At 32.5% G+C, this 11071-nt stretch overlaps 1 protein-coding gene, 1 long non-coding RNA gene and 1 other non-coding gene across 3 annotated transcripts; 2 read left to right on the forward strand and 1 right to left on the reverse strand.

Moving 5' to 3' along the window:
- The first annotated feature begins 204 nt into the window (after window positions 1–204).
- LOC145161943 (small nucleolar RNA R71) lies at window positions 205–311 on the forward strand. Its single transcript, XR_013738799.1, has one exon. It is a non-coding gene; the product is annotated as a small nucleolar RNA R71 (small nucleolar RNA).
- A 4068-nt stretch (window positions 312–4379) lies between these two features.
- Window positions 4380–4976, forward strand: LOC145158447 (uncharacterized). The gene has a single exon (XM_079077342.1). It carries the CDS (start codon window positions 4380–4382, stop codon window positions 4974–4976), a length of 597 nt encoding a protein of 198 aa, XP_078933468.1.
- Window positions 4977–9302: 4326 nt separating this feature from the next.
- LOC145156952 (uncharacterized) lies at window positions 9303–10011 on the reverse strand. Its single transcript, XR_013736999.1, has 4 exons — window positions 9944–10011; window positions 9657–9728; window positions 9463–9574; window positions 9303–9383 (listed from the first exon to the last, which is right to left on the reverse strand). It is a non-coding gene; the product is annotated as an uncharacterized LOC145156952 (long non-coding RNA).
- Between the last annotated feature and the right edge of the window lie 1060 nt (window positions 10012–11071).

Raw genomic sequence — 11071 nt, forward strand, 5'->3', positions numbered from 1 at the left:
ATGTCTGCAGAATTTCCACCCCCGCTTCCTTTAACTCCTTCATTTCTTGGATTATGGTACTCACGAGAATGCTTTGAAAATTCTTCAACTAACTCCTTAACCTCCCTTGGATTTTTCCTTGTCAGTGGCCCTTGAGAATCAAGGAGTTGCCTTGTCATAACATTCACCCCATCATAGAATATGGACACCTCTTGTTGGATGTTGAGGTCATGTTGAGGACAATTCCTTAGCAACCCTTTGTAGCGCTCCCATGCCTCGTAAAGTGACTCCCCTGGTTGTTGCTCAAAATTGGCTATCGCTTTTTTGAGTTTAGCTATCTTTGATGGTGGGCAAAACTTGTCCAAAAATTGTTCGCGCATCTGAGCCCAAGTAGTGATTGTACCAAGTGGAAGTGCTTTTAACCAATCTTTCGCAGATCCCTTAAAAGTAACGGGAAGCATCCTTAGCAAGACAGTATCTCTATTAACATTCGGGACATTGAAATAATCCGCAATGTCATTGACCTCATCTAGATGCTTAAAAGCATCCTCATGGTCTTTTCCATAAAATGGAACATCCTTAAGTGCAGTAAGGATGTGTCCCTTTAGTTCGAATGTGGTAGTGGCAGGAATCACGAGTTGTACTAACCCTGGACCAACGTCGTCTCGAATTCGCTTCTTGTAAGCTCCCATTGACATCTCTTCAATGTTCGCCATCTCGTTTCTTGATTCGTCTTCGGGTTCGCTCGTATTTAGTCCAAACTGGGCCTCAGATTCGTATTCAGATTCGTTTGGATTAGGAATTGGATCTAAACCTTCTATCTTGCTCTTGTCCTTTGAAGATGAACTTGACTCTCCCGTTTTCTTTCCGGATTTCTTTGTAAAGACAAATTTGAGATCATTCTTTGGTGTTTGGTTCACTTCTGCGTTCTTATCCGTCTTCTTGTGAAGGGATGACTCTGGATCTTCAAGTGGTGGCACCAAAGGTGTGTTGGAACCTCTGATCATGAACTTCTGCAATAAAACAAAAATAAAAATGTAAAACTGAACTAAAACAGAAAAACAAGAAAGAATGAAAATTACTGGATTCACGTCGTGAGCCAATAAAGCTCACGTCGTGAAGTTAGTACTAAAAAAAACTAAGCTGAAAAGTAACTTTTTGCAGGTCTTACTCCACAAAAAGGATCGATCAACCTAAAGCAAATAAATAAACAATCAAATAAGCCGTTCCCCGGCAACGGCGCCAAACACTTGATGCGTGCAAATAGCTACACCTAATTTTATATTTATAACCTAACTAACTTAACTAACTAAATTGCACCTAGGCAGTGTACCTAGTCAAATTATAGAATAGTCGGGTAAGTCGGGTGTCAATCACAGGGAACGGTTTTGACTAATTAATCTATCTACTACTAAATTAACCTAATTACTAACAAAGAAATGAGATTTATCTAATTTTGCAAGTTTAGATAAACTTAATTCTTTAACACAAATTCAATCAGTAAACAAAACACTTCTGTTAGTTCGAATCCGCTTCCCCTCAATGGTTTATAGATTAGCTATGACAATTACTGTTGGTTACCAATTAAAATAGCATTAACAATTTAGTTCTACATCTACTAACTTTAATTAATTCATGTAAATTTATGTATGGTCACACAATAGCTACACAGAATCAATTATTAAATGGAATTGGAGCTATGTAAGATTGATTAACAAAACAAAATTATATTCATAATTTGAGTTCTCTAGCACAACCTAATTTTAATAACTAAATTGCTTATCTAAGATTGGTTTGATCTTAGCTCTAATAACCTAGTGTTTACTGAATTATTAGGTATTCAATTTCATGTAGATTCATATTCACTAACTACACAGAACAAGAATTTAAAGCAATCAAATATCAAATCAAACATGCTAGGTTCAAACAATCAAACACAATTCATAACCAACTAGTAAATCAAAACTAAGTTATTGAAACCATAAGTTCCAGCTTCATCTAGCTAACAGAAGCAACTAGATTTAGCTGGGCATACTAGCAAACAAACATAAACAAATCATATTCAAAAACATAATTAAAGTGTACCAAAACTAGAATCCAATTATGAACTTCTCTTCTCCTTTGGTGTTGAAGGCCAATTCCAGAACTTTTCTCCTTCTGAAAATCATCTCCAGGAACCCTTAAGGCAGCCAAAAAGTCCTTCCAATCGTAATGAGCAAGAGTATATATAGTTTCTGATTTTTCCGAACTCACGTCGTGAATAGGTAAGTCTCACGACATGAATAGTAGATTTCCGTGTCGGCTAAGGACTCTTCTTCGCGATGTCTATCTTCTGGAAGATTCGTGTTCACGTCGTGAATCTATAAGCCTCACGACGTGAAGTCAGCAGATTACGTAAGCTTCTTTCTTCTTTTATTCTTCAAGCCTCCAAAGTTCCATGCTTTGTCATTTTTAGTCCTTTTCTCCAAAAATATTTCTACTTGGCTGCAAAGAACAATTTATCCTAATAAGTACCATTATTCAATGCAAATAACCAAAATATTAATAAAAATATAAGTAAATATTGCCTAAAACATGTATAAATATGGCAATATCAGTCTAGGTCTTGGGCAATTTAGTAAGGATATGGGTCCATATTTAAAGAGCTAATGAAAAAAATGAAACATATGTATACGTGTGTGTATATGTGTGGACACATAAATGTATGTGTGTGGGTGTGAGTATTGTCGTTTGAGGTGGGGTTAGGGCGAGGTTGGGGTAATGTAAGGTGGTTGTGGGTATGAATGTTGGTATGAGTGTATGGGTGAGTTAGGGTGTGGGTGGGGGTCGGTGTCGATATCAATATTGATTTCGATATCGGTGTCGATACGGATGAGGTGGGGTGTGGCATGGTGGGGTAGATGTATGGTTACGTGGGTGTGAGTGTGGGTATAGATGGGGGTGAGGGTAGGGCCAGGTGAGTAGGTGGAGGATATGAGATATGTTGATAATATATTTTGATTTGATAAATCATGGTCAAATAAAGAGGAGATTGGATATGGAAGGATATTTTTATCTTTTTCATAAAACATAAGGTATGAAATCTAAAATCTTTGCTTTTAACCAAAAAAAAATTGAATATTCATTCAACCATAGAAAATATATTTAAAAAATTTCAATTCTTTTGATTATGTCAACAAAACTTGACTTTTATTGGAATTCACATTCTAAATTCATCTAAATTCATTCGATCCTAACACTACCTTGAAGTGTATTTTTGAGATTGGGTCTAATATACTTCTAAACGAGCTTTTTTGTTACATGTACATTAATCGGGTGAACGGAGGTAAGAAAAATTGGCATTGAGGTGTCGTGGGTAGCACAAAAGATCGGCATGCAGTGCACCCAATGCGGTATTTGTCATGTCATCTCAGCAATGTTGTGGATGGTGTCGCGCCCACTCTCTTCGGTGTTTATTCTTAACTCTTTAAGTAGTTCTATATATAACTAAACCATTTTTTAAAGTTAGGTAACATTTTTCTATAACAAACTATTTTTAATGTATGAATGATTCATGATGTCAATTTCTTAGACTAGTGTGATTATTTTTATAATAAATTAAAATCATAAATATAAGATCATATAAACAAACAAAAAGTATAACATCTTCTAACACAAAAGAAATACTTGGATCATCACCATAACCACTATAATTAAAAGAGGGTTTTACACATGGAATATTTTCTCAAAATCAGCTACGAATTGCCCAACCTTAACGGTTTTAATCTTTTGACGTTTAATCGATGCTATTTTTGCACAATTGCACAATATAAATACTCATTGTTCGTCTTTGTTCCACCAAGTTATATGCATATGCATATGAACACCACGAATCCACTACTCAATGCAAAATTTTTAGTATGTGTATGTGAATATGAAAAAAAAACATAAAACAAAAAACATATATATATATATATATATATATATATATATATATATATATATATATATATATATATATATATATATATATATAGAGAGAGAGAGAGAGAGAGAGAGAGAGAGAGAGAGGTAGGTTCAAATATTCTAACTAATTATTGTGTGGATGTAAGAATGATTGTGGACCAATCAAAATTAAATAAATAATTACATAATAAAATAAATAAATAAGGGTAATTTAGTAATTTGATTAATAACTTCCACAAATACTCCCTATAATCATGATATCAGTATATTGACTTTTAACCTAATTTCTCCATGTTTATATCTACAGCCGTTCCCCTCTTTGTCTAAAAACCAAATCTTGGCCGCTTTCCTCGATATGCGAAATTGGAAAAGACTACAAAATCGATCTGGAGTTCTACAAAAATCGATTGCGCTTTCCTTGATCTTTTGATTAAATTAATCTCGTTTTGATAAAAATGGGGAAGCTCATATGTGATTTAACCACTTCTTCTCCAGTAATCCCATGGAAAGATCCAACTGCAGCTCCACCATCCATCGATACCATCGCAGCCGTCGATTTATCAGAGGAGATGCTCATTGCCACCACCACGACCTGGGATGACGTGTCGGGGTTAGAAGACCAGCAGAAAAGGCACCTACAGAGGCTTCACGCCAAGGGATTCCTTTGGAAACATCCAGGGAATAAAATCCTTAATCAATGTCAAGAAGACGATTCTACATCGCCAGCGGCGGCAGTTTTCAGGCTGAGTCACAGCGGAGATGTCGAGGCGGATGGAAATTGTTTGTTTACTGCATCGCAAAACACGATGGGGCTGAAAGAGATTAACGCCAAAGATCTACGGAGGCGAACGGTGAGAAGGTTCCCGTCTATCATCAATTTCCCTCAAACCATTACAGTCTCCGATGAAAATCATTATACCTCTCCTACTCTTTTTCCCAGTTGGCATGTACGCGACAATGGCAGTGGTTCAATCTCGGATGAATTTCATCCGACTGATGCATGCTCAATCTCCATCAACGGTTGTAGACCCCTTCCCGTTGGCCATACCTAGGTAAGTTTTATAGAAGATTACAGATTTTCTGCACTAGATTTCTTAATTCAATTTCAGTATACCTGCAATTGATTTTTGATTACATCAGGAACCCTAGCACTTGCAGTCGCTGTCTATAAGTCTTTTTTTCCCTAATTTCTTTTATATATTAGTAAATATACATGAATTCATAATATGCTATGAATTTCTGGAGAATATTGCTTGACCATGGAAGCTATCTTGATCTCTTTCACTAAATGAATATGAATTGGTGGTCTGATCTAACTCATTTTCAGATTCTCATGTGTGGTTATCTTATTAAAAAACTTCATTGTAAAACTGGTATGATGAAACCTGATCGGTTGAAAACCCTCTCTCCGATACAGATTTATGCAGCTTCTATATCCATTGTTCTTGATCTTCTTTTTTGTTTTTTTTTTTAATTTTTTTATTTAGTTAAAAATAGTTCTTGCAAAAATAGTGTAGGAATAGATTTATACTTTGTAAGAATGACTTTTGACAAACTATAGAAATATAAATTCAAAAATATCTTATTTTACATCATAGTAACTCAGTGGTTTATACATTCTAATTGTTTTATTTTCTTAGGTACATTTTGTGTTAACATGGTCTTTTCATGCATTGATAATTTACTTGTCTTGTTCATTGTGTAATTTCTCGATAATAGAATGTCTTTAAGAATGTTCAAAACCATTCTGGGAGAATATTTTTTTAAATCAAATTATAACTATGAATCTCTAATATCTTCTCAATAATATGAGGTTGTTATGCAACATTAGGTGTGGAACTAATGTATTCTTTTATTTGACTAATGTGTTAAGAGTAATTATATTCTTGCAGAATCACATAAGAATGATTCTATCAGAATGGAATCACGAATTCCAATTATGTTGGAATGAAATATGAATATTTTCTCACTGATTTATGCATGTTCTACAATTCTTGGTTATTGGTTTTGGTGCAATTCACAAGTCCGCATATTTTTCCAAAGGAATTTAGTTTTTTATTTTTCATTTGCTAATGCATTATTGGATTCTAAAGTACAATTGGATTTGTTTTCACAGAAGTTGATGCTTGAAGAACGGACCACAAAATTGAAAGTGATTCTTAGCAACATTGTTCTTTTAGAATGTATTAGTGTCTTTGTTAGATTTTGATTTTTTCTTTTCCGATTTGAAAGTTTTTTTTAGTTTTATTCTTTAACAATAAATGTAATTCTTAGCAATTGTTACCCGTATTCTATAACAATTAATGTAATTTTTGTTTTTATTCTTCAATTGATGGGTCGAGAATTTGTTATTCTAAAAGAAGTTTTTAAAGTCATGATCAAGAAATAGGTTCAAGAATATTTTTATTATTTTATGGTTCAAGAATATTTTTATTTTTGAATATACCCATAAACATATTCTGTCAGAATGTCCGAATTAAAAAGATTATAATTTGTAAAATCGGATTTTTAAAATTAATAGAATCTTTGATCCCTTAAAATATGCAATTTTCCTTGATTAAATCTATATTATTTGACTAAAATACCCTTGTAATTAATTTAGATGATATTTTTCAATTATATTTAATTCAATAATATGTATTAATCACTTTCTTAAAATAAGTAAAATGATTGGCCCACAATCATTGCTACATCCATACAATAATTAGTTATAATACAATAACATAAGTATATATATATATATATATATATATATATATATATATATATATATATATATATATATATATATATATATATATATATTAGACATAATAATAACTAGTAAAGAGGCTAGTGCGTTGCTTGAGTCAGATTATTTTTATTTATTTATTTATTTATTTATTTAGTTTTGATGTTCAGGTAAAGAGGTAGTAACATTCTGTTTCAGAATCAAGACATTTTTATACATTAAGATTCTCTAACAATTTTGAAAAGCATTTTAAACTATAAATATAAATTTAATTTTTTCTGTCTTGAATATCCTAGTTGGACAATGCACAATGCAATCCACTTTCATCTACTTTCATCGAGCTCCTTTCCTCCAATGTTACATGGAATCAAAACAATATGTATATGTATATGTATGTGTGTATATGTAATGAAAACACTCTAACAGATGATGAAAATATTAACTGCAAGTATATGCAGTTTCGTTCTAGGAAGGACGATACATGCTCATCAAACAAAAAGTGGCAGGTGATGATGTTGTGGCACCCTCAATTGGGGCAGTCAAATAGAATATGTTGTGGCAAATATTTTAGTAAAATTGCAATTGTTTTTGAAAAAATGAAGACATTGAAAAGATGAAAGTTACAGGTATTTGAGTTCCGTGATTTCGCCATGGTCTTGACATGATAGAGTATGTCCACGTGGTTGCAGTTTCTTTCTACATGTCATACATCCGCGACTCTCATCTATGCTTAAAACCGCTGCAGCACAGGTGAAACGTGTTCCCTAACCTGCAATTGTTGTCCCGTTTGTATTGTTTACTGTTTTTAAGGCTTCTTTTTTGAAGGTCAGTCCCGTGACAACATTTTGCGGGTTTGGGTGGTTGAATATGTGATAACATTGAAAATAAAGTTGTAAAGTGTGTACGTACAATAAACAATTTTGAATGCATAAAAGAAATAAATTACGTCAAAAATAAATGACACCATAGATTAAAGAAAATAAAAAAGAGATCTTAAATTCCTGTATTTGGAATGTTCTAAATCCATAGTCTAATGCAATGTTACATTTCCATTCCAAGTGTCATTTAATCTAGGGATAATGACTTAAAATGGTAATTTATTTTTCGATTTGTACACATTTAGTCACTGAGTTTTTTTTTCGTCCACATTTACCCTTCAACTTGTTAAACTGTACACATTTAGTCCTTATGACCGGCTAGTCCAGGTTAGCCGGTAAAAATGACTTAATAGGGTAATATATTTCTCACTTTGTACACATTTAGTCGTTAATATTTTTGTACACATTTAGTCCTTAATATATTTTTTTTGTTGCAAAATAAGTCATTTTTATTTTTGTATTCATGCAGTACTTATGAACGATTTTTTTTAGGTTTTTCTCACGACATCTTATGTGGGATAGCCATATGGTGGTGGGATAGGTTGAGGTGGTCCTGCTATATGTTGTAGACCAAGATACCTGGTGCGGGCCGACTATAAGCTATAGGCACGAAGACTCGAGAAGAGCTGTTGGGTTAAGGCGACATGCCAACAAACCTTGGGTATTCCAGTCCGATGACTGATTGGACCTGTTGCATGTTGGCATTCCAGTCCGATGACTGATTGGACCAAGGTATTCCTGTCTGATGAGTGTGGGTCCGTTATGCATGATAATACGTTTGTTATATCGGGTATTTTGGGGGAAACTCACTAAACTTTATGCTTACCTAGTTATTTATGTTTTCAGGTTCTATTGTTGGTCGTGGGAAGGAGAATACATGACTGTACACACTCATCAACAATATTGAGGATTCTGCGTTTCTTATATTACTTTGATTTTCAATAAATGTATTTTTGAATAAACGTTTTTTCTTAATAATGGATTTATAATTAGGAAGTTTTTCCTTATTTAAAAATGAAATTTTTTTGTTGTGAAAATGAGACATTACACATAAACATCAACAACCCCATACACTTCATCAATGATTGTCCCATGTAAGATATCGTGAGAAAAACCTAAAAAAAACATTCATAAGTACTGAATGTGTACAAAAACAAAAATGACTTATTTTGAAGCAAAAAAATATTAACGACTAAATGTGTACAAAAATATTAAGGACTAAATGTGTACAAAATTAGAAATATATTACCCTAATAAGTCATTTTTCCTGGCTAACCTGGAGTAACCGGTCATAAGGACTGAATGTGTACAGTTTAACAAGTTGAAGGGGTAAATGTGGACGAAAAAAAACTCAGTGACTAAATGTGTACAAATCGAAAAATATATTACCCTTTTAAGTCATTATCCCTTTAATCTATGTGTCAGTAAAGAAGGTATATTTTAATAATTTAATTTAAAGAACTATATAAAATTTAGTATTATATATACATTTGTAATGTATAAACAATAATTTAGTTAGGGCAGAGAAAAATGGGGAATAAAAGATGTGTAATGGAAAAAAAAAACTTAACAAATGAGAGTTAAAAAATGTAAGTTATCAACAAAAATAAAATTCCATGTAAGATAGATGTAAAGTATCTGTTTTTGTAATAAATTTAAAAGATAACAACACTTTATTATAGTACTAATGAAGCATTTTGCTTTTAGAATTTTATAAGAAGAAAAATAATATATATTGTTCTTTATCTGGAAGCAATATGTAAAGAGGCCGGGTATCTCTTACCTAGATATTAAAGATTTTGTTTCGTCAATAACAAGATTCAAATAGATGTAGCCGATTTGAAGTCTTCCTGCATTTAGAAGTCAATTTAACGTGAATGTTAGACAGTTAGAAGATATGTGGAAGTTAATTTGCTTATATTAATGTACCTTGGCTTTCATCGACGTTAGTGTGATAATGATTGGTGGTGTTAAAGGTTTCACAACTTCTAGGTTGAAAGGAGTAGCTACCTCTTCCCATAGCGTTGCTTTAATAAGGGGCCTATTGGGTAAACAGTGTAGAGTTAACACATGTTGGGAAATTGATCTAAGAAAGTGAAGAAAAATTGAAAATAATATGTTACCTGGGATCTTTAAGTTCTACTTTTATAGCAGTGGACTCTTTCAGCTTTTGAGTGTACTTTTTGCAATGTATTCTGAAAAGCAACGTATTTAATACAAATGTTAAAGGAATAGAAGCTGTAAACTTTTTAGGGCGGGGGTACCTGTTAGGATGTAATTATTGTGGTCAATTTGTAATTATAAAAAAGTTGGATGATGATTTACTGTATAAATGTGAAGCTACAGCCTACAGGGCAGAATTTTCTTTCTCATTTGTTGGATCTGATCTATAGTTAGGGGCAATACATACCAAAAGGTTCACGTACATGCACATTGTTGTTGTTGTCCATCATAGTGAATAGTCAACGTCCATCTTCCATTATCTCTGAGTACAAACACACACAACGTAAATAACAGGCAACAAGGAACAGTGGCGGGGCTTGAAGTTGGCTTGAAGTTTTGATTTGGGGGCCGAAAATAGAATACGTATAAAAATTGAAGAATATTGGGGGGGGGGGGCAAAGTCAAAATTTATAGTTTTAGACATAATATGTAACTTTTTAAATAGTTATGGACTAATTGTTAAAAAAAATAGAAGGGGGGGGGGGCACAACCCCCTGGCCATATATAAGCTCCGCCCATGGCAAGGAAGACGAGAGATTAAACAAATAGTAAAAAAGGAAACGTAGGACGTGCCTGTGTATTTACCATCTTGTAACAAATAAAACTTTAATCTAAGTAGAAACGCATTTTTAGTTGAGGATTTTTCTTAAGCAGTTGGTGTTCAAAACTAAAAAAGCACAAAGAACATAAAGTTATATTCCATAATTGAATTCTTATTCTAATAAACAAATGTCGAATCCAAATAAACAGTAAGCTACCAGAATATAAGAATTTCACTCTCATGTAAAGGTTAAATTAAAATCAATAATAATAATAATAATATCAATAATTACAATAACATTAATTAATAATAATGATAATGTTAATTAATGAATGAGATATATAAGAATATCAATAATTCTTACTTGTTTTTAATTTATTATATATTTCACTTACAAAAAACAAAATATTATTATTTTGATTATTATTATTATTTTTGGAATGACAGATCTAATTTAATCTTAAAGTACTCTTGAATCAGAGGCGGAGCTGCTAAAGGGCCAGGGGATCCATGACCCCCCTGATTTTTTTTCCTTCTAGGTACTTATACTATATACAATATTTTGATTTTATTTGCTGAAAAAGGTTTTGGCCCCCATTAATAATATACGTATTTGTTATTTCATATTAAGCGACAAATTAGGAAATCAAATTAGTAGCTAACAGATTCCACGAAATATTGAAACATTAAAACCGATTATAACAAAATTAGGAAATAAAATTTCTATAAATTACCAGAAAATTATTCTAATATCCAATTTCTTAACTTAATCCT

Source organism: Lactuca virosa, chromosome 2 (assembly GCF_052849685.1).
Source record: "Lactuca virosa cultivar CGN04683 chromosome 2, Lactuca_virosa_CGN04683_v6, whole genome shotgun sequence".
Classification (NCBI taxonomy): Eukaryota; Viridiplantae; Streptophyta; class Magnoliopsida; order Asterales; family Asteraceae; genus Lactuca; species Lactuca virosa.

Excerpts from the sequence above, each read along its gene's own strand:
- LOC145158447 (XM_079077342.1), top strand. The coding sequence starts at position 4,380 with ATGGGGAAGCTCATATGTGATTTAACCACTTCTTCTCCAGTAATCCCA.